Source organism: Aythya fuligula, chromosome 4 (genome assembly GCF_009819795.1).
Source record: "Aythya fuligula isolate bAytFul2 chromosome 4, bAytFul2.pri, whole genome shotgun sequence".
Taxonomy (NCBI): Eukaryota; Metazoa; Chordata; class Aves; order Anseriformes; family Anatidae; genus Aythya; species Aythya fuligula.
In genome coordinates, this window is record NC_045562.1 from 27360710 (window position 1) to 27385883 (window position 25174).

Genomic DNA, 25174 nt, shown 5'->3' on the forward strand with positions numbered 1-25174 from the left:
TGCACGCATCTATGACAAACATCAAACTATGAACAAAAGCTTTCATATTCTCCTGGAAGCATGCAAAGTCCTTTCACCAGCTTCACAGAGAAGTGTCGAGTATGGAGCCTGCATATCATCATCTTGTCTATTCCACTGGGACAGATTTTTGTTGTTGTTTTGTTTTTTAATTTTATTTTAGACTCTGGTCTTATAAGTCATAATTTCAACTGAACTCATATAAAACATTTTGTGCTAATAACTTCAGTTAAAAAAAAAAAAAAAGACACTTTCCTTCTTTTCCATTGCGCATTCTTTTTTTTTTCCACATTCTCCTTTCCTTACATAGAGGTTCATGTTATTTTTTGGTGTGCACACTATCTGGATATTTTATACTTCTGTATCGTATATGAAATCCTTTCTTGTTGATTGTATCATCAGTGTGAAAGTGGAGTAAAAGAGCTTCCCCTGCTGAATAGATTTCTTCTGGTGGCTAAAATAAATGAACAAACAATAAATAAATTATATGCCTAGTTTGTGTATTTATCCCCTTCATTCAGATTTTTTCTTATGGATACTTCTCTTTTGCTGTTATGCCATGTTGTGTAGTTGTGTAATTGCACGTGGTGTCATCTTATATCAACTAACAAACTACTTCTACTCATTCAGCTCTAAGTCACAGGGTATGAATTTTTAAGGCAGACCGAGGAAATGCTATCCTAAATTCCTAAAAGCGGAAGGCCAGCTTATATCAAGATGTTTGAATTTTTACTTGCTAACAGAAATTTTGAAATAATCTATTACATCTTTTTGGGTTTTTGTACTCAGAGTACTGAGTGTATCCAAGCATTCTTTCAATCTTGAGTTCTGAGACTGAACAGCATCCTTTCATACAATCTAAATCAATGCTAAACTAAATATTTTCCAAATCTGATTTACCTTCTCCAATTTGTATTGAATATCTCTGCAACCTTTTCTTAAGAGACAAGGAAAACTGAAGCTCTTTCGTTTTTTTTTGTCCTTCCCAGATGTCTTCTACAGTTCTGTTGCAGTCATGTAAGTGAGAGGGCAGGACCATTCATAATGTTCTATATTTAGACAAACAATTGACTCCAGCATTGGCCTATTCTCAAACATATTCTTCACAGCCCTCATGGTGGCCTGCTTTATTACTGAAGCACATTGATCAGAAGTACTAACTGAAATACCAAGTCCTTTTTCTAAACTTGAAAAAGTAGTAATGTGTATTAACAGTGCTTCCTCCCCCCCCGCCCCTACCCGACCTTCAGTTTGGATTAATTGCTTTCAACGGCTTTTCTATTTAATTCCATGTTTTTTACGCACTTGGTTTGGAACAGTCTATGAAGCCATTCATCCATACCATAGCAGAAAAACAAAAACAGTGATTAACAGTGATAAAAAAAAAAAAAAAAAAAAAAAAACTTTTTTTTAGTCTGAAAAGTGTTGTTATGTGTAACGTAGTAGATGCTGATCTCAGTGGTAGCAATTCCCTTAGCATACACTGCCTGCAGTTCAGTGGTAGCACCTTTCCTTCATCTAAAGTATCATTAAAATGCCTTAAAAAGGGTTTAAGCTGGCAACTAGTCTGAATGACTGAGATGCCATCACCTCAGATGCACTGATCAGGCACTGTAGTTATATCCAAAAAGTAGAATGTGGTTGATTAAGAGCTCCTACCATCTCATGTAGAGCCTTTTGTAAACCTTTTCATACATAGGCAATGACTATGTATGAAATTGTGCTTGCATTTGCACATATATAAGGATTTGATGAGGACTTGTGGGATCATAGCACCAGCTTTCACAAGGCAGGTAGCCAACAGAACAATGGAACTCTGGAAGTAGAAATAATATGCATCCTTTCCACGATGTCACCTATACAATGTCCTCCATGTCTCACAATTAATCCATGTCAGAGATAGATTTGGAATGACAGAGCTTTCTTAAGGCCCATATTAATAACATAGTTAAGAGCATTTTTTTTTCCTAGAATCAGATTTAAGCAATAGACAACTGCATTATAAATATTTCCCAGGTGCCCCTTTCCCATAAAATGTGGTTTCTTCTTTTGCATTGACAGAATTTGAATGTGATAATTTTCAACACCAATGCATTTCTCTCTATGGGAAAACACTGAAAACACTGCTACCTTTTTTTTTTTTTTTGGGGGGGGGGGGGAGGAGGGGGAAGGGGGCACTGAAAAGCACTCCATTGCCAGCTACCTAAAACTTAACATAACATTACAATACTTTGATCAATAACTAGACAAGAATATCTATTATTGAAAGTATTTCAAGGGAAAGTTTTCAAATACCATTGGTGCATTTTAGTACAAGCCTCTAAAATTATATAAAAAAAAAAAAATGGGGTAGATAATCTGGTAGCTTTGTCATAAGGTGTAGTAAGATAACCTCATCTCTTCTTGTCCCTTTCTTTCCTCTGCCTCTTCTTTCTTTCTATGTTTAATTGCAGTGAAAAAATAAATAAATAAATAAATAAAATGGAAGAAAGAAAAGCTTTATCACCTGGTTACTTACCCCAGATCCACAAAATCGACCAAGTCTCATTGCTGACTTATCGTGACCATCAAATAGCTCCATGTAATCATAACCACAGTCTGCCTCTTCTTCAACCTCAAAAGTCTGAAACATTAACTCAACTCGATAGCCTCGCTCTGCCACCAGGAGCCAGTCACAGTCCGCCTGAACTGGATAGTTGTTATCACCAAACTGAGCATGAGAGTACAGATCTTTGGGCTTGGTTTCAGCTTTCAGTCGACCACCACACTCTGAAAAGTTGGGGTGGAAAAGAGAACTAAGAAGCTTATTCAGTGCAAATTAAAATTTTCTTTCCATAGCTGCCCCATCTTATTCAGAGTACATTTTTACTCCACAAACAGGTCAATCAAATGATGTGTTGAGTGAAATACTACCCAGTATGAAGACAGATCCATTCCATGTTTCCTCTAAATATACATGTATATGTATTTTAATAAATAAATTTTAAGACTTGGGAATATTTCATAATTTTCAAGTAAAAGACAAAAGGGAATGCCAAAGGTATAAGGAAAGTGGTTCAAGAGGTAGAACCTCCTTCAGGTGGTCATTTGAGAGCAAGGCAAGTGCTCTAAGTGGTGTCAGTGGTGTCAGCTTTTTGACATGGGTTAATGACATCATTAACAAGTGATGGGGATGAGGGGGAGTATCAGCTCTAGCACATGCAGTCAGCGATCAACAGGAGCACATGTAAGAGTCCTATGTTACATAAGAGTGTCAAATTTAATCATAATGCTGTGCCTGGAGAACCAGTTCAATACTAAACACTACAGCTAACCTTGCCAGTTTGTTTGTTTTGTAGTTCATGGACACGGACAGGTTTTTCTCTGCAAAAGGTCCTGGCTGGGAGAAAGCTGTCACTGACAGAGGAAGTCTCTTGTGGCAAGTTCTAAACTGAAGAACCTTGCCCTATGCCAAAAACAGACTATAAATCTCTGTTTCTACACAGGCATAAAATGTGTATGTTGCATTAGAGCTTGTTTATAACTATTTAAAGAGTTTATAAATTAGATAATAAAGAACTTTACTGTCTATCAAGCTGTTGGACAAACAAGATCCTTCAAGCATTTATTTCTCATTGCTATTCTAACTGTTGTTTTTCCTTTTGTATTTTTTTTTTTAAATTCCATTTACTTTATGACTGTTTTATCATTATTTTTCTGCTAAAGAAAAAAAATATATATATAGTGAACTGTGACACGTCCTTAAAGAAAATGCATAGCCATACTAGCAGCTGCAGAAAATGGCAATTCCCTTTCACAGAATCACAGAACAGTTTCAGTTGGAAGGGACCTTAAAGGCTATCCAGTTCCAACCCCCCTGCCATTGGCAGGGATACCACCCACTAGACCAGGTTACCCATAGCCCCATCCAACCCAGCCTTAAACTATTCCAGGGGTGTGACATCCACAGCTTCTCTGGGAAACCTGTGCCAGGGCTTCACCACCCCCTCAGAGTAAAGAATTTTTTCCTTATAAAGAATTTCTTCTTTATTTGTTTGTTCTACCTGGGGAAGTTTGGGAAGTCTTTCTATCCAATCTGTTTTTTGAATCTTTATTGTTTGCTATAGTGTTATCATGTTTATTATTATTTGCTAGAAAAATAATAATAAAATACAATGCACTGTTTAAACACTTGGGTATCTATTCGTTGGGCATGAGTGCAAATCACGGAGGTAAAATGGAACAACTGTTTTGGTCTCAAGGCTACGAATTCTGGGTTGTCTGTCATTCACTGGTGCTTCAATTCACATGCAGGTGATGTGCTGTTCAACTTAATGAACACTTCATGCAAAAACAGTCTAGTGAAATAGATATTCTAGCTTAAGGAGGCAAACAATTATTTTTACAACATTCTTAAAAACAGGGCAGATTTTATTCTCTAGGCTTTCTCAGAAAAAAAAAGCTTGCTCAAAAAGTTTTTACAAATAAGGCATATATATAAAATGCAGCACTTTTCAATGGTAGTTTCATAACACCTGTTTCTAACAAGACTTTTGACCTTTTATTATTTACCTCATGGTAATTTAATATGAGTAATTATTACTATTTCTATCTAATTTTCTGCCTAAGGGAAGTGTTTACCGAGGTGGGAAAGACAAATGATGACATGTTTGTAAAACAGAATCTTAAACAAGAAAAACATAAATTGACTGATAGGTGGTTAAGCTTTGCACTTTCCAGGCTCAGATCATGAAGAGGAAAAATAGTTCATATACTGTTGTTTACTGCTTTTCCAGGAAAATTAAAAGGGAAATTAAAAAGGGGGAATTAAATTAACACAGTTTTAGAATTGTTCTCAACAAAGCAGAAGAAAAAAATAAGAATTTTTAAAACTGATGTATGATTAGCTGAGCATTACATATCGACTTGATGAATAATATCAAATGGTATGAACAGCGTCTAATCCTTCCATTAATGACTGCTACCTGTCAGAAAACTTTATGTACTAAAACAGGTACTTATAAATATTTTCTGCATTAGCATTAATTTCCAAAAACTGGATGAAAGAAAATGAACTGTTGAAAGTAAAGACAGATATTGAGGAAGAAAAAATGAAGAAAAACGAAAAAAAATCACACAAAAACGTTTTCCTCGTCTTACAGCAAGCAACGGAAGTTCAGAGATTCAGCACTAGGGGCCACTGTAAGCCAAACAACGTCTGGGAAATAAAGCACGCACTTTGAAAACGTCCCCGTCTATTAATGCAATTGCAAAATACTATTCTCAATTTCAGTGATTTCTGCAAAACAACAAAATTAAATGGCAAATTTCTAAGAGATTATATTCTTTCTGTCTTAAGAAAGTTTTCAGTATTATTTTTCTTACTCTTCCTTGGCTTGTCTTTCCTTTTTAGCTCTACAGGAAATAATAGCTGTTTATACAAAGCCCAAACTTGTGTTTAAGTTAGAAGAGGAAAGTAATAGAGGCGCATCTCATGCCCCAGTGAAGTATTGCCATATAAAATACAATGAAAAGCTATTGAAACTTTTACAAACTAATGAAACCTAGGAAATATTTCTTAGACTGTCTATGCCAACATCATCTTTTTATCAGATTTTTTGTTTCAAAATATTTTAATAATTTTCCTATAAAAATTATTAATTATTTTATTTTCCTATAAAATTATTATTATTAATTATTTTATTTTCCTATAAAATTATTAAAAAAAGACAAAGCAAAAAAAAAAAAAAAAGAGAAAGAGAAAAATAGAAAGTCAGAGGCAAAGAGAGAGAAAGAAATGACTACAATATGAGTTATTATTTGCATATTATGCATAATATGCATATATAATGCATATTATTTGCATTCTCTGACTTTTCCAACTTAAGGTTAATGAAACTTAAGGTTTATATTAGATTTAGTTGTAACATTGTGTTATCTATTAATTCATCCTGTTTGTTAGTAAAAAGTAAATATCTTCTACTAAAGAATGAAGGGAAAATTATTAGTAAACCACATCTTGATTTTCTGACCTGTAGAGTGCGTTGCTTGAAAGCCCTTTCTTTGCACTGATGCATCAGAAATAAAGCGAAGAAACATTTTGTTTCCAGTAGCAATAAGAGGATCTGGTATCTTATTGCCACATAAGCGTCCCAGAATTGGTGATTTTTCACTTTCACCATCAAAAACTTCCAAGTGGTCATAGGCACATTCTTGATGTTGTTCTATCTCAAATTCATTGAAGGTCTAGGAAAAAAAAAAAAAAAAAAGAAAAAAGAAAAACAAATAATTAAAAAAAGAGGCAACGTAGTATTGTATTTATAACGTACATTTGTACTGTTAGCATGTTTCAGCATACATCGTAGATGTAAAGATGACAGATTTAGCATTACTGCTCCTACAACTCTGTAGGTTTGAATCACGTACCACTTTTGAGAGTGGAATAATGATTAAAACTGTCAATTTCCCTTCACATAAAAGGGAATCTTTAGAGTCAATGAGTATCTGTAACAGAATATTAAATCTAGAATACTATGGCCTTCTTTTGAATACGTGCCCTTTATAGTATTATTCCAAATTTCACAGAACATTTGAAACAAAGCGAAAAGCAGGAAATCTATTGGTTCCTCAGATAGTTGAGGCCTTGAAACATCTGGGAATCATAATGCTTTTTTTTTTTTTTTTTTTTTTTTTTTTAACGTCCCTCCACTACCGAAGCCTTTGAGAATGACCTTTCCACATGACTTGTTATATGTGATAATTATATTTTCTAATCTATTATCTGGAGATACTATTTTTATTGTTACAACACTAATAATATTTCATGCTGCATCCTTCATGCTAACGTCATATTTTTGCTAGTGAAATTACTATGAAAAATAGCAAAATGATTTTGACTGTATTTAAAAAAAAAAAAAAAAAAAAAAAAACAACAACAACAACAAAAAAACATTTTAGCAGACACATTCACCCTCCTCACCTCTCCCTAGAAGATTCAAATTGCTCTGATGGTCTGAACACAATGATCACAAACTACTTCATCTCAAATCCGTGATGTTTCTTCTACACTTCAAAGCATTTATTTCAGTTTCTGAGCACCTGGGGATTCTCACAGTCTCTATCAGTGCTTACGGAAGCTTGTAAGGACAAATTCAGTTCTATTAAAAATATATATTAAGTGTCCTTTGAAGCAGAGCCTGACCAACCTACTTTTAAAAACTTTTGGCATTTAGATTTCTCAGATTTGGAGTGTCCAACCATAGGCATTTTCCAAAGGCATATGTCACACCCTACAGAAATTGCTAAAGCAGATATGACTAATACTTGCTTTTCAAATATGGAAGAGTGTCTTCCAAGACTGGACTGTTATCAATAAATTTATTTCAAGACAACAACTAAGAGATTTCAGATGTGGCTTTTTGACAAGGGTCATATCTGAACTTGAGCCTTAAAGATCAAAAAGTTGGTACTTTCCTCTCCCATGAGCATTGAGAATGCATTATACATATGCATTATACATACACATCTTTGTGAATTTTCACAAATAACATACAATTCAAGGTGGAATTCAAAATATCATAAAAACACCAAGTAAAAATGCACTCATAAGTAGTTATATAGCTATTTACAAAAAGTAGAATAAACACAAAACACTAAAGGATTAAGAAGCAATATTGAAAAGAATACAACTGAACGGTCAGTTACTGAACAAATATTATGCATATATTGAATGCATATAATTATTCATTCTATGTGGTACAACAAAGGAAATCTGACCTTCAGAGTCTCTTGTGGAATTCAGCAAATGTAAAATGTGATGGTAATTTATATTCACAGCTGAACTAAAGGAAATATCAACAGCTAAAATATAAAGCCTTTTGCCCAGAGAACCAAAATATTCAGAATATAACTTTCAGTTTGTGAAAAGTTGGCAGTGAGAGTTGAATGATACAGTGGCATAGGTTCATTTCACAGGAAAGTTAGTGTTCTCTATTACGGGAAAAAAAATGTAGGGGCAGTAAAACCAGCTGTACAGCAGTTCCTCCTGTTGCTCTCAAATTGTTGTCAGCCATCCTACTTTTATGATGCTAAATATATAGTGTCACTTATATCTAAATAAAATCCCATGGATTTAAAAAAAAAAAAAAAAAGAGAGAGAGAGAAGGAGAGAAGGAGAGAAGGAGAGAGAGAAGGAGAGAGAGAAGGAGAGAGAGAAGGAGAGAGAGAAGGAGAGAGAGAAGGAGAGAGAGAAGGAGAGAGAGAAGGAGAGAGAGAAGGAGAGAGAGAAGGAGAGAGAGAAGGAGAGAGAGAAGGAGAGAGAGAAGGAGAGAAAGAATCACAGAATCACAGAATTTCTAGGTTGGAAGAGACCTCAAGATCATCGAGTCCAACCTCTGACCTAACGCTAGCAGTCCCCACTAAACCATATCCCTAAGCTCTACATCTAAACGTCTTTTAAAGACTTCCAGGGATGGTGACTCCACCACTTCCCTGGGCAGCCTGTTCCAATGCCTCACAACCCTTTCAGTAAAGAAGTTCTTCCTAACATCTAACCTAAAACTCCCCTGGCTCAACTTAAGCCCATTCCCCCTCATCCTGTCACCAGACACGTGGGAGAACAGGCCAACCCCCACCTCGCTACAGCCTCCCTTGAGGTACCTATAAAGAGCGATAAGGTCGCCCCTGAGCCTCCTCTTCTCCAGGCTGAACAAGCCCAGCTCCCTCAGCCGCTCCTCGTAGGACTTGTTCTCCAGGCCCCTCACCAGCTTTGTCGCCCTTCTCTGCACCCGCTCAAGCACCTCCATGTCCTTCTTGTAGCGAGGGGCCCAAAACTGAACACAGTACTCGAGGTACGGCCTCACCAGAGCCGAGTACAGGGGGATGATCACCTCCCTAGCCCTGCTGGCCACACTGTTTCTGATACAAGCCAGGATGCCGTTGGCCTTCTTGGCCACCTGAGCACACTGCTGGCTCATATTCAGCCAACTATCCACCATCACTCCCAGGTCCTTCCCTGCCTGGCAGCTTTCCAACCATTCATCTCCCAGCCTGTAGCTCTGCTTGGGGTTATTGCACCCCAGGTGCAGGACCCGGCACTTGGCCTTGTTGAACTTCATGCAGTTGACCTCAGCCCATCGGTCGAGCCTATCCAGATCCTCCTGCAGAGCTTTCCTACCCTCAAGCAGATCGACACACGCACCTAACTTGGTGTCATCTGCGAACTTACTGAGGGTGCACTCAATGCCCTCGTCCAGATCATCAATGAAGATATTAAAGAGGACCGGCCCCAGCACCGAGCCCTGGGGGACGCCACTAGTGACTGGCCTCCAACTGGACTTGGCTCCATTCACCACGGCTCTTTGGGCCCGGCTATCCAGCCAGTTTCTAACCCAACGAAGCGTGTGCCAGTCCAAGCCAAGAGCAGCCAGTTTCTTGAGGAGAATGCTGTGGGAAACGGTGTCAAAAGCCTTGCTGAAGTCAAGGTAGACCACATCCACAGCCTTTCCCTCATCCACCCAGCGCGCCACTTTGTCATAGAAGGAGATCAGGTTCGTCAAGCAGGACCTGCCTTTCATAAACCCATGCTGACTGGGCCTGATCGCCTGCTTCCCCTGCAAGTGCTGCGTGATGACTCTCAGGAGGATCTGCTCCATGAGCTTCCCTGGCACTGAGGTCAAACTGACAGGCCTGTAATTTCCTGGGTCTGCCCTCCGGCCCTTCTTGTAGATGGGCGTCACATTTACTAGCCGCCAGTCAACTGGGACCTCCCCCGATAGCCAGGACTGCTGATAAATGATGGACAGTGGCTTGGCCAGCTCCTCTGCCAGTTCTCTCAGTACCCTTGGGTGGATCCCATCCGGCCCTATCGACTTGTGCACATCTAAGTGCCGTAGCAGGTCACCAACCAGTTCTTCATGGATGGTGAGGGCCACATCCTGCTCCCCATCCCCTTCCACCAGCTCAGGGTACTGAGTATCCAGAGAACAACCTGTATTGCCGCTAAAGACTGAGGCAAAGAAGGCATTGAGCACCTCCGCCTTTTCCTCATCTCTTGTAACTAAGTTTCCCCCCGCATACAGTAAAGGATGGAGATTCTCCTTAGTCGTCCTTTTTGTGTTGATGTATTTATAGAAACGTTTTTTGTTATCTTTAACGGCAGTAGCCAGATTGAGCTCCAGATGAGCTTTGGCCTTCCTAATTTTGTCCCTGCACAGCCTCGCTACATCTTTAAAGTCCTCCCTAGCGGCCTGCCCACTTTTCCAAAGCTTATAAACCCTCTTTTTTCTCCTAAGATCAAGCCACAATTCTGTTGAGCCAGGCTGGTCTTCTTCCCCGCCAGCTCGTCTTTGGGCACGTGGGGACAGACCGCTCCTGCGCCATTAAGATTTCCCTCTTGAAGAGCGCCCAGCCTTCCTGAACCCCTCTGCCCTTCAGAACCGCCTCCCAAGGGACTCCACCAACCAGTGTCCTGAGCAGCTCAAAGTCAGCCCTCCGAAAGTCCAATACAGCGGTTTTACTGGTCCCCTTCCTGGCCTCGCCAAGAATAGTGAACTCCACCATTTCGTGGTCACTCTGCCCAAGACAGCTCCCGACAATCACATCCTCCACCAGTCCTTCTCTGTTTGTGAAGAGAAGGTCTAGCGGGGAACCACCCCTGATAGGTTCACTAACCAGCTGCATCAGGAAGCTATCTTCCACGATCTCCAGAAACCTCCTAGACTGCTTTCTCAGGGCTGTGTTGTGCTTCCAGGATATGTCAGGGAAGTTGAAGTCCCCCACGAGTACAAGCGCTAAAGATTTTGCAACTTCTGTCAGCTGCCTGTAGAATTCCTCATCCGTCTCCTCATCCTGGTTCGGTGGTCTATAGCAGACCCCGACCAGGACACTAGCCTTGTTGTCCCTGCCGATCCTAACCCAAAGGGACTCGACCTTGTCATTCCCAGCCTCGAGTTCTACAACCTCGAAAGACTCTCTAATATAGAGAGCCACACCACCACCCCTTCTGTGCTGCCTGTCCCTTCTATAGAGCTTATAGCCATGCATTGCAGTACTCCAGTCATGAGACTGGTGCCACCACGTCTCCGTGATGGCAACCAAGTCGTAGCCTGCCTGCCACACGATGGCTTCCAGCTCCTCCTGTTTGTTACCCATGCTGCGTGCATTGGTGTAGATGCACTTCAGCTGGGCCATTGCCTTATCCTCCGGCCTTGCCATCGTTCCCCCTGGCACAGCCCCAACAATCCTAGCTTCAGCCCCATCCCCCTTCCTACCTAGTTTAAAGCCCTCTCAATGAGCCCTGCCAGCTCCTGGACCAGGATCCTTTTTCCCCTAAAAGATAGGGACCCGTCTGCGGCCATCAGGCCAGGTGCTGAGTAAAGTGTCCCATGATCAAAAAACCCAAGATTTCTGCGTTGGCACCAGCCCCGGAGCCACGTGTTTAACAGGTGGGCTTTCCGTGTCCTCTCTGAACCCCTCCCTGCCACCATAGGGATGGATGAAAACACCACCTGCACTCCCGCTCCATCCACTAACCGACCCAGTCCCCTAAAGTCTCTTTTGATAGCCTTGAGGCTTCTCTCTTCGATGTTGTCACTGCCCGCCTGGACTATCAAAAGAGAGTAATAGTCAGAGGGGCGTACCAGGTTGAGAAGCTTCCTGGCAACGTCCCTGACCCTGGCCCCATGGAGACAGCAGACTTCCCTACGGGTAGGGTCAGGCCGACATATAGGGCCCTCTGTTCCCCTAAGAATCGAGTCTCCAACAACAATAACCCTCCTGTCTTTCTTGATGGAGGCAGTCCTGAGGCGTGGAGTCGACCTCCTCACCCTAGGCATCCTCCTGGGAACATTTGCTACCTCTTCCTCAGCTACTGGTCTGTCGAGCTCCAGGGCCTCGAACCTGTTGTGTAAGGGCACCTGGGAATGTGGGGCCGGAAGGGGAGGGCGTCGCCTGCGATGTCGAGCAGGGACCTGTTTCCATTCCTCCTCAGCTCCCAGATCCCCTCCCTCTGCCCGACAGCTACAGGGCAGGGGGTCCACCCCCATTTGAGGAGTCTCACCTCGGTACCTCCCCTTGAGGCCCTGCAGGGAGTTACTCCACAAGTCTATCTCTCGCTCACACTCCCTGATGGCCCTCAACCTCTCCACCTCCTCCTTGAGCTCCGCCACCATGCGGACCAGGTCATCCACCTGCTCGCACCTCACGCACGCAGTTTCTCTGCCTCCCGCCGATGGCAGCAACAGGTTCAGACACTCCTTGCATCCGGTGACCTGAACTGCGGCATTTTTTAACGGGTAGTCGGTCTGGGTGTGTACCGACTTCCTGGAGAGTGCGCTGTGCCTGATGGCGACCATTATCATCTAGCTACGGCTGTTGTTAAGGAGGTGTTGTTTGTGTGAAGGAGGAGCGCTCTGCCCTTCCTGCGTGAACTGCCGCGCTAACTGCCGCGCCACGCCCTGTTCGCCGCACTCCTGGTCACTTGCGCTCCCTAGAGGCAGCTTTTGAACGGCTGGGGAGGGGGCGCTGCTGGCTCCGCCTTCGCCTCGTCAGCCTCCCTCACGAGGGCTGCCGGGTTCTGGCGGCTCCCTCAAGTAGGCTCGATGCCGGAAAAATTAGCCCTGCCTGGCCCGATCCCCCGCTCTGCTGCAGAACGCGTCTGCCCCGGAGCTGATCGCCTCGGCAAATGGAAAAGAAAGAAAGGAAGGAAGGAAGGAAGGAAGGAAGGAAGGAAGGAAGGAAGGAAGGAAGGAAGGAAGGAAGGAAGGAAGGAAGGAAGGAAGGAAGGAAGGAAGGAAGGAAGGAAGGAAGGAAGGAAGGAAGGAAGGAAAGCTGAGAGTGTAAGTCAAATACAGAACTGAGTTAAGCCAATTTGGAGTCAACAGCAGTGATAGATGTCATCCAATTTTCCTTTAAAAGGAAAATTACAAATTTTGTCCATTTCTCATCAGCACAAAAGATTGCTCTCTAGGAAATGCCTCTCACTATGAACTGTAAGGCACATCTATTCTTTCTAACATTTGAATAATCACCAAGATTCTTATACCTGTAGGTAGACAGCACATTATATTGAGTCCCACAAAGAAGAACAGAAAAAAATCCTAAATCCACTGACAGCCTAGCAATTGAGTCTAGAAATAAGTAGAATCAAATAAACGTTATTTTAAAGGAAAAGCAAATCTTAACATTAGGTCTTTGAAAAAAATCAAAATAACTAATAGTTTCAAACATTCAGAGACAATCTCCTTTTTTTTCTTATTCTTTTTAAAGTGGTCAGGTCCTAGCAACAGGCTGTGAACAGGCTTGGTAAGGGAAGAACTAACACAACTTGAAGTTGAACATAACCAAAGAGCTGGTGATAACTTTCTCTCTACTATTTAATGTCAACAGTGTTCAAAAATAACTTAATGAAGTTGGTAGTAATAATTAAATCACATTGGCCTTTCCTGCAACAAATACGTTTGAATACCTACCCTTCCATCACTACAGTTACTACTCTGATTGTCTTATTAGGAGGAATGGTATTCAGAAGTGTTATGTACAGCTTCTGAACAGCCAACCTATCTATAGCACTTTACTGACTAGATATGTTGGTGGCACTTATGGATAGCTGCCTGAATGGGATACTTCAGTCTGTCTCTTATAAACATCCTGCTGATTAACTTATGAAAATCTCTCTCTGGTACATACATTTTCAAAGCTGTCTTTATCTTCACATTTCATGTAAAAATTCTGAAGTGCATATTCTTTTTTTTTTTTTCTTTTTTTTTTTTTTTGATAGGCTTCTTAATTACACCAAATGCTTAACTTTACCCCTCTCAGGAAGAGACTTCAGTGATTATCAGAGCGAGAGCAATCACAAGAAAAGATTAGTTTCTGTACACACACATCCCTCAGAAAATGAAGCACAGCCTAACAATTCATGTAGTTTGTTAATGTAAAGAAATCAATTCTCTCCTTGTTTAATTTGGCTAAGTAAACCATGAGGAGTAAACTTAAATACAGTGTGGAAGTCCAAGAAAAAATATTTATCTATAGTGGAAGTATTGCTTTGGTATTAATAATTTGGCATTTTGCTGCAGTAGACAGATTTTAAAGATATTAATACATGCAGCATTTAGTAGACTGACCCCACTGGGTTTCACAGAAAGGTGTATTTCAGGCTCTAAATCATGGAGATATTCTTTAAAAAAATATCTAGGAAAAGTCTATTTTTTTCCAATTTCATTGGCAAAATACAATTTAAAAATAAATAAATAAATAAATATTTTAGAATAGATCCATGTGATATATCAATAAAGAAATATAAATGCTGAAATTCTGCCTGCTGAGGTTAAAAGCACCGAAAAAGCTTTTATAGTAACACACCTATGCAGATGCCTGGCTGGCTTTGTTTTATGCAGCCAGGGTGACATACTGTTAATTGGCAGTACGGAAGGCCTTCTGAATTAAAAATGTGCTTTTCACCCCTAAATGGGCAGATCACTCATACCACTCATTCCCTCACCCCCCTCTGTAGGGATACATTGACCATTTTACTTCTGGAGAACTGGAATCAACAAATGATCTCACATCAGCATGAGTAACAGAGTTTATGGCTCTGTTTAAGGTCAGGAGTTATAAGATGGCAATATCCCTTTCGTCCCCATATCAAACTAGGTTATTGCTTCTACCTTTCTGAAGTAGAGACATGACTCAAGTTTATTTGCTCCAAAGCATTTAAATTACCTTTTTTATGGAGAGAGTTGACTCCCAATTCCCTTTCTGTGGCATTTTTGTGTGTACTGCAATTCTTATTTTCATTTGCAAATCTAGCATGTTCACATTGGTAAGTTCTTCAGGACAAAGACTCTGCATGCCTGTGCAAATATCAGTGGTGTTTTTTTTGTTTGTTTGTTTGTTTGTTTCTTTACAGGTATTATTGTAGCACATTTGTTTATTGTTTTAACACCTGTAATGAAGGTTCTGTGCATGGATTCTAAACACCATTTCTTTAGAAACCTATCCCCCTTTTCTCAGATCAGTGAAAGATGTGGAAAGATGGGAGGAATTCACCACTGAACCAAGGAGCCATTTGCCACAGGTATTGCAGAGGCAGTCATGCGGCTTTCCCCCAAGTACCAAAAAACACTGAGGCTGAGCTCACAGCAGACAAGCCTCCCGGACAGGTCCATGTCTTTGGCTTTGTAAAAATGTTACGTAACTTCAGCAGGTCTGCAGAGCTCCCTGAGCTCTGCTAGCCCGTCTTCAGCCATCAGAACTGTCTTCAGCCAGCTAGACACAAAGGTCACATAACTCTACTTGTAAAGTTGCTCTTCTACCTATGTTAAGATTTGGAGCCACCTTTAAATGAGAATTTCAGATTCTTGGGTTTTGGGTCTTCTTTTCCTCTTCAAAAAGTGAAGAATAGAAATGCAAAAGGTGTGTGAAGAGGACTGTTCATAACTTCTAATATTGCTTCCAATATTGTATATATTGGAGTTTGCGTAAATGTATTCTACCATATTCTTCAAAACTTTGTGCAAATTTTATGAATTGCAACATTGATATACTAAATTCTCATAGGAGAAAAGGATTCCTCCTGCCCTTTGCTTTGCACAGTGCAATGATCACAAAGTTTAACTCACAGCTCTGTCACAATGAGCAGCCCCAGTTTGCCAGGAATGGACAGGAATCAGCAGGGTTTCTTTAAAACATCTTACCTTTGGCTGCAAATTGGATAGTAAAGATGAGTAACAGTTTCAAATCATCGAGTGCAGTCATTTAAGAAGCAGGTTTGGTGGAAGAAATGAGCAAAAAAAAAGGGTAGGTAGAAACTCACCAATTTGACCCTCTGCCCGGGGGTGGCACTGATTTCCCAGGTACACTCCTTTCTGCTGGGATATTTGTCGGGCCAGTTGGGACTCGTGATGATGCCATTGGGGCTGTGGATCTTCTGTTCACACTCAGCTATGCCAACAGTAATAGCATCAGTTAGTCTGGGGGTCTATATTCAGAGGTAGCCAGAGAAGTACTCTTGCTTGCCAGGGGACCCACTGAATGGAAGGGATTAGTAGGAAGGCAGCTTAGCACCTTCTTGGTGTGCAGGATTATTTTTCTCCCCTTTGATGAACACTTTATGGCAATTAACCCAGCATGCTTTGATTCGTGAAACATATATTGTTGTTTACAATGGATTACTTTTTAAATAAGTAAATAAATAAACATAAACAAAGTATTGAAAAATAATTAAATATTCTGCTAACCCCCCCCCCCATTCTGCTTGCAAATAAGTATGAGAATCCACATGAGAAATCTTGCCAATCCAACTTCAAATGGTATTTCTAGAACAATTTATTTTTATCTTTTCTCACTAATTTTCATGCTGCTGCTGCACAGCAATCATTTTGATTTCTAAACCACAGTTTCTAGGGAAATATATACAACCAGAAAACAGCAAAGACTGAATTGTAAGTATGTACCAAGAACAGCTTAGTCATTCAAATCATAACTGTTTCCAGAAGTGCCTCTCTCAATAAATGAAAAATCTAAAACTTAGACAAGGCAAGCAAAAAAAACCTGCTTCATCTCCTTTTGTCTTTCATTTTTTAACAACCTTAATTTGCTTTATAAACATCAGAAAATTATTTGGCAAGAATATTTTAGAGGAGGCAAATATCATCCCAACACCAGGCATAATGCAAGCTATTCACAAGGGACACATGTTTAGTAGCAAATTAGATCCATGCTAGAATACAGCCTTGAGAAATTACAGTAGCTCCTATGATATTGCACATGTACAGTTCATTTGCAGATAATCTAAATTTTACTTACATCCCCAAGCCTACTGTTTTCTGAGGTTGCTACACCTTTAGACAGTAAATGGGAAGAAAGATGTATAACTTGACTGAAATTTGGATTGTCTGAATATGTCCCCTAAAATAAACCCTGAAAGGAATTTCTTGAAGATAGCTACTGTTTCACCCGTACCTTGGGGTTCAGTCACTATTGGGAGCAAATCACAACTTTGCCAGGCTTCTCTCCAAAAACTCTTGCCCCTCTGTTATGTACTTCATTAGATAAATATACTGTCACAGCTCTAAATACTCTACACTTCACTACTAAAAGTAGCACTCCTCGTTTAAGCTGAGTGGTCAATAACTCCAAGTTTTTTAAACCATGTTTCCATGGAACCTCAAACTCAGCCACACACAAGAGCTATGGATGGAGGGAATGAGGGAAGAGGGGCAAGGGAGCAATTAAGCCCAAATGCCTACGACTGCATGATCCCATTCTTTCCTTTCTTTTCCTTGGAAAAGAAATATCTGCAAAGATCTTTCTGAAAGAATTGTATCATCTACTGACCAAATACCATACTACTTACCCTCCTTGCAGTCATGCTTGTTTTCATGTAGCACAAATCCATTTCGGCACTGGCAAACATAGCTTCCTACTGTGTTGATGCACTCATGCTGGCAGCCACCATTGTCCTTTGAACACTCATCCTTGTCTAAGAAATACACAGCAAGGATAGGTGAGCATTACAGACACCAGTAGTGCTTTTTACCAAAGACAAAAAGGTTTAGCACAGTGATTGAGACCAGAAAAGGATAAATTAAGGCATAGTCCTTCTCATTTTTTTGGTACCTAACTTCTATACACTCATTGCTTGTCCTACACCATGGCACAAATATCCTATCTCATCTTTCTAAGAAGTGGGGGATAGCTCTCAGGGGAGGGGAACAGTAGTAAAACAAACAAGCTAAATCAAAGGAGGTAAGACAGTTACTATCATTTACTCTTTCAAGTGGTCTTGCTGGTAAAGATTTCATAAATATATCATCTGATATTTATTTTGGTGAACACTGGGAGTGCAATTTATGGACAACACAAAGTATTCTAGCTTTATGCAAATTCCACAACTTAACTGCAGTATTGTGAAAGGCACACAGAGGCCAAGCAAGGTTGCAAGTTCTGCACATTAAAGATATAAGAATGACTAAACATAAACTTTCTGAATAAGATGATTTTTCTTTCCAGCAGACTGGCAGTGTGCTTTACTTTTAATAAATCTGGACATTAGAGAACATCTTGAAAAGGAAAACATTTAATTGAAAAACATACAAAAGAAACTGGTATTAATTATTTCAAGGAGATCTACAATATAGCATGCAGTTCAGTTTATTAACATATAATCCCTTAAAAGAGCTTTTAGTGTGTTAGAAGTAAAAACAGAGAGTAGGGGAGGAAATATGACCTGCATTAAACAGCTACAAATTCATTACATGGAAAAAAGCCAAACTAGATTAACAGGCTGTCAGTCAAGGGAGTGGCCTCAGCTGCCACCCTTCTATGTCAGCTGTTTTCATTTTAGGCAAGGCCAGTCCATTAAGAGAGGCATACTGCTACTGAGATGTCCATATACACATACACATACACCCACATGTGTGTGTGTGGTTATATATATTTGTATACATATATATACATACACACACAAAACCTGATGTATAAAAATATATACATATATTATTACATTTGTGTATATACATATATACACATAAACACACCCAAGTATGCACACTATCTTACAAACTCCACCATTTCTACATGCAAAAGAGAAGAGGAAAAAGAGCAAAGGAACTATGGTCATCCCAGAGGTCCAGCAGTTGCAGAGCTGGAATGCAGAGCATGCAGCCCCTTCAGCCTCATGTGCCTTGGAAAGCAGCAGTGAGTGTTATCTTTGAACAAGGTAACATGCGATGTTCAGACTTCAGCAGGCACAGTAAGAATTTCTATAGATTACAAACGACTACAGATAATTTAAGTCTCTTTTTGTTGTCTTACTAACGTATTTTACTCCCTCCCTTTATAGTTGCTTATATTCAGTAACACAACAAAGAAAGTCTGCATTATAATTGCATACATATCGGCTTTATCTGCTGAAATGTATGCAACACATACATTGTTGACTCATTGACTTGCAGGTGTTTCAGGAAAAATCAGTTTCTCCTTGTAATAGATGATGATGTAGAACAATCCTGCAAGTCAAACCCAAGTTTCTACTGCATTTTAATCCTGTAAATCTCAAATCTGTTTGCACCAAAAAGTCTTGGAAGCTTTCTGAAAATGTGAACAGATTTGAAGGTTAAGTAACAGCAGAAAAATATACATAGCTCCCAGAATCAAATATCCAAAGGCTTATATTAGTTGTCATTTTGATGATGAAAGAAGCATAAAAGCACAAAAGTACACTGTTTATGCATCTTGCAATGCAGGTTTCAAACTGAGGTAATAAATTCATTCAATTTCAAACAAAATATTTAATCTTTCATTTTTGCAAAAGCAAGCACTATCATAAATTAATTCCATGTTACAAATGAAGAATAGTAAAAAGCAAATGAAAAATTAGACGTAATAGGAAGAAAATGCTTCAGTATTTCCCCCCCTAAGCATAAGTTTAGTTTTCTACCAAAATAACATAATAAATGGAAGGCAAGCTCAAAATGCATTCAAGTTCAACTTTCAAGTAGGGAGTATGTATGCAAATTCTAAATAAACACCCTCTCAATTTTCACCTTCCACCAAAGCACAAAATAGGGAAAAGTATTTTAACATTAAGTAAGTATGCACTCTGTAAAATAATCTCTTAAGAGACAGCGCATAAGTGAACAGTCCTATGTTGGACTTCTTCAGAGATGAAATCACTATAAAACAATGGACAGAGGGTAGAATAGAGAAGCTTTGGAACATATCTGAACTACAATAATTATTTGTAGATGGTTAATCAAGTATGCAACTGTTGAACAAGCCTTCCTCACACTTCATAATTTGGAACAGACTTTCTGTCAAATTGATTGCCCAGTTTTAAAAATTCATGAAAAAACAATTAGTCTGTATTAGTTATAGGAACAAATGTTTTGCCATGTAAAACCAAAGCCATTTGTTATGCTGACAGATGGAAATGAGTCTCCCGGTTTTGAATGGATACTTTCTTTCTTTTTTCATTTCAGTATTCAGAACATGGAAAGATCCATTCTCAACAAAATGTTAGATTTAAATCATTCAGAGGACAAATGGTCGTACCTCTGAGACCCTCAGAGGCCACCAGTCTGTGAATAATACGTACTCGGCCTGAAGGGACCTGTACCAAGTCCTTGCAAGATTCAAAAACAAAAATTTTCTCTTTGCAGGCAGCTTTCTTGTCTGTGGAAAAAAATGTACCAGGATGGCACCAGAGATGAGTTTGTGCTCCAAAACAAATCTTCTCAAGACTAAAAAGATCCTAGGTTTCTCTTTTAACTTCTTAATGAATTGATAACCAAGAAAAAATACCCTAAACTTCATTCTTATATTATTTCAAATACCACACCTGTTTGGAATGATCATGCAAAGAATCACATATTTAAAACACAACTAAAATTCATGATAAATGGAGGCAGTCAATGACATTATAAGAGGGTATTAAATATACCAAAAAAGAAAGAGTGATTTAAAGAAATGATTAAGCTAGCTTCTCAGAAACATCACAGAACAATGTTTTTTTAATATTTTTTTTTCCTTCCTGTAGTAAATTTATGAAGTTATTGTACACTCCCCTATTCTTATGGGTCAAATAGATAGGAATTAATCACTGACTTCCAACAATAGCAGCAGAGGAGAGAGAGAGAGAGAGAGAGAGAGAAGGACAGAAAAAAAAGGGGGGAGGAAGGGGGACACCACACTACACCTCACTTCTGGAAGCTCTTAGTTAGAAGCCTAATATCCAATTCCAAAATTTTTTAGCAAAAGCATTAAAAAATTAATATTGCATGACTCCCTAGTTTCTCCTCTACACCGAAGAAACTGGATTATAACCATGTAACATTCTTCCTGGCAGTTAGACAGATAATGGCTCTCAACTGAGCTTTCTTCAGAATTGTCCCATCAAATGTAAATTTTACTGAATGTTAAAAAAAAGTTTTTCTCACTTTCCAATAGCACCTGACTGGCTGTTAACACAATTTAACAGCCAAAAACATGATTACATGTCTTCTTATATCAACATAAATAGCTTTCTAGTGCAGGTCATGTGTTGCCCTGTGTCAATGTTTGCTTTCACAGTTTATCGCATTGGTTTTCAATCACCCAAAAACTGTTTTCTGTCATCTGAGCTGGAGCTGGGCCATTCTTTCTCAATTGTAGCCAGGGATGCACGATTCTCCACTAAAAGATATGACAAAAGAAAAAAAAAAAAAAAAAAAAAAAAAAAGTTCTAAAAGTTCCTTGTCTCTACTTGAGGAACACAGTACAGTCCTTAACTTTCATATTTATTTGACTTATCTACCTCCCTCCTGCTGATTTTTGCAGATGCCTTTTACTGGTGAATAGACTGCAAAATGCACTGCTCTACTTATTATTGATTTTTTTTTCCCAACGCTTCTTTATAACTAAATACGTACAAATCCTTCTATTGTGATTTAATTGATAAAATTGTTAAATGCCTTCTAGCAAGTATCCTGTACACCAAGAACTAATATTAACTATTTCTTGGCAGATATAATTCCGAAATTGTGTTCTGAAGACAAGTTTATAAAGAGGCAACAAATAAAAAGCATCATCAGCTGAGCAGAGATCATCTATCAACCCACAAAAGTCAAAACACATGAGGTGAAGTCTCAAGTCCATGCTTAATCGATGGACCAATAGCATATTATGTTGATATTAAGGAATTAAGGAATAAGAAAATTATAACACTTTCTGACAGTCATGAAAGTTGTGTCCAATTAGTTATTCTGAGATGTAAGCCTCATGTTTGAGTTCAAAGTTTGATTTGTCTCAAGCATTACAAAGTTTCCGTTTTGATCAGGAAATATTGTCAAATTTGGTAAGCCAAGTAATAAGGAATAACAGAATCTTCTAGAAACAATAACAACCAGAAAATTGAGAAAAATATAAAAAATGTCTGAACTCATGCAATAAGAGAGATTTTTATATCTTTTTATATATTTATATATATATTTATATTTTATATATATTTTTATAAGAGACATTATAGCAGAAATTCATTATGAAGCATTCAGTAGATGTATATAATTACAAACTCAAAAACTACTTACATCAAGCTATGTTTCTTTGAAGAGGATTAGATATGTTCTATACTCAGGACATATAACACATTTTGATTTATTAAAAACTACTTTTATTCAGACAGCCTCAGCTAATGAATTTATTCTTTTGATCAATGGAGTCATTTATAACTTAGCTTTTTTAATTTACCAGGAAATATCTTTTTACACATGATAATAATAATTCATTCAGAAGTGAAAGAGATAAATGAAATAATGGTACCGAAGGATTATAACCTGATGCTTTGAATTGCATGAATTACAGCCCAGCCTTTCCTAAACATTTAGCATTGACCTGAGCTCTTCCTAAGCCACATTCATAATATTAATAGATTATTTAAACAATCACTATATATATATTTATTTATATATTTATATATATAATACAAATCGGTGAAAAGGAAAATATCACTTTAAGTAGAACCAAAATTTAACTGAACTTAAACAAGTTCAACAAGTCCACAAGCCATAATTTCTGAACTACAGTTCTTACAAATTACAGAACAATTATTGCCAATCTTATCTGCCATAGCTTTACAGATACTGAAAGTACATAACCAACACTTACTGGCTATTTTTAGAAGTGGAACATGTCAATATATATTCTTGTAAAAAGTTGTAATATGTGACAATTCCTGCTGTCACTCCTAGGCTTACATGAAATGACTAGTTGTGTGTTTTTAGGAGGAAGCTCTGTCATGTGCATATTAACTACACATACTGAGTAAACCTTGAAAAGTCATTTACTAATGTAAAGTATTATTTTAAAATTGTAAGTTACTACTATATGTAAAGACAGATTTGAATAACTATGACCAGAGAAACATGATTGTTAGAGATTATATACTTCAGAAGACAAAAAAATAGAGGAAAGGTAATTGCTTCATAAATTCCTTTTTTTGTTTGTTTGTTTGTTTTTCCATCATTCCTTAAGAAAAACATCAAAGAAGTTATAATGGGAAAATATTGGAAGTTGTGAATCTCTAATCTGTTTGTTTTGATAGTTATTTACCTCATTGTTCATCCTTTATACATCCTCTATCACACAATATATTAATTCATATTTCTTTGTCATAGTCAATGTTATTAAAGCTGATCACTGAAATACCATTTTCATTTCAGCTTTGCTAAAGAGTTTTAGAGAACAAACCCTAATAATGGTGCCTGGTAATACACTAGACGACACATTAGTTTTGCTACATGCTAAAAACAATCAGGATACTCCAGATTCAAATTTTTAACTGCTATGGAAAAACCTGAGGCAAAATTCAAAACCCAAATGTTTCTGGATGGTTTCCAGAGTTTTAGGAGGGGAAACTGTTTAGTTGTTGTTTTGTGATTTTTGTTTGTTTTTTACATACCTACGCATGTGTGTGCACAAGAAAAGCACTAAGCAAAATGACACCTCTAACACCAGTTGTTATTCTGCCACAGCCAGATTATTATCTGATAATATTATTATCAGATTATTATAGTCTCAGTGGGTAATTGCAAAGACTGCTGTTGTGCAAATCTCTCTTCACATCTTGAGTTTCACTCATGTCTAAACTTATTCAACAATTTGTGTCCTCAAATGATATAAATTGTCATAGCTCTGATCTGGCCAATGAAATTACACCCCACTAAATACAGACAATTTTTTACAAAGGCAAGGTCTTTATTCTTTTGCATAACATTAATAAGTGCAAAGTCTGGCAAGAAAGAAACTGTAATGTCAAGCAAATGCTATACCACAAAGTGGTCATTTCATAATTAATGCAATATATTCAGAGAGCTGAATAAAAAAACACAAGCATGTAATCGATATCGTGTTACAACTGGTATTTGAAAAAATAGCAACAAAACTTGGGATCTAAAAGAAACTTAGGAGCACTTATTAAGTTTCCTCTTTTTGGCCTTATCCCGCAAAATTGACTTCTGCTCTTATTTAAATATATATATATATATATATAATATTAAATATTAAATATAATATAAATATAAATATATAAATATATAAATATATAAATATATAAATATAATATAAATATAGATATTAAATATATATATATATATATATATAAATTCTACGTATTTTCCACTATATACAGATATTACAATTCAGATCAGTATTTTAAGAAAGAAGAATGGTTCATACTTCTATAAATGAAACCAACTTAAATCTACAAGGAAAATTAAAAGGGAAATGATGCTTATTTTCATATCAAAACACTGTGTTCACCCAGGCAGTGTGAACAGAGGCACTCATAGGTACACAAGAGTGATTTTCTATACCTGAAAAGAAGTGTGCCTTGAAGCCCTTTTTTGACACGGTATTGTCAGATCTGAATTCAATTCTCATGTTGTTGTACTGTGAGGTGATAACTTCAGGCACTTCCGTACCACAGAATTTGCCATGTAGTTTAGAATCAGAAGAAAGGCCACTACGAATCTCCACATAATCGTATTTGCAAACCTGGGAACAGAGAGTTTTGTTTTGTTGTTTAAGCTAAACAAAAGAAAAGTATGAAATTATTTACAAGTGCAAGAACTTCAAATGTAATATGCCTCTTAGCAATATATTAATATTTTGTTCTGCTTTTTCCTGACTCTGCAAACATTTGTAAATGCTTACAGATGTTCACTGATTTTATGTAAGAATATTTTAAGGTTAGTAAGAGTTGGTGATCATATTCATCATATAAAAAATTATATGTTATCCCCAACCTACCTAGCATTTCAATTTTTAAATTCTTAACATGTCCATTAAATCTAAAAAGAATTTCAATATTAGACTAAAATCTAGAAATATTCACTCTACAATTTATAGCTACCTTTGTGCTGTAAATCACATACCTAGAACCAACAAAAGTTCTACCACTTGCACCCCAGAAATTTAAAAAAAAAAAAAAAAAAAAAAAGTGCTCACTTAAAATCTTACAAGACAGGTTTTTGCCATAATTTATTTATGATAAATATCTACTTATGAATATACAAATCTGCACTATTTGCAATGTGAATTCTTATTTACCAGTAGCATTGGTATAATTTGGAGAGCTAACACATGTGATTTTCACTAAATGGTTAAAAATAAAGTAAAATAACACAATAAAAAGCCT

The 25174-nt window shown here is 38.0% G+C and overlaps 1 protein-coding gene across 1 annotated transcript in view; it reads right to left on the reverse strand.

Annotated features, from left to right (window-relative positions):
* Positions 1-278: 278 nt before the first annotated feature.
* The window catches only part of TLL1 (tolloid like 1), a 133950-nt gene continuing 109054 nt past the window's right edge, over positions 279-25174 (reverse strand). The window contains exons 17-22 of the mRNA XM_032187417.1: positions 24351-24531; positions 17357-17482; positions 15815-15942; positions 6030-6243; positions 2537-2787; positions 279-472 (exon numbers count right to left, since the gene is read on the reverse strand). Of these exons, the coding sequence (XP_032043308.1) occupies positions 338-472; positions 2537-2787; positions 6030-6243; positions 15815-15942; positions 17357-17482; positions 24351-24531 (1035 nt within the window). The 3' untranslated portion in view covers positions 279-337. The remainder of the gene's footprint in view (positions 473-2536; positions 2788-6029; positions 6244-15814; positions 15943-17356; positions 17483-24350; positions 24532-25174) is intronic.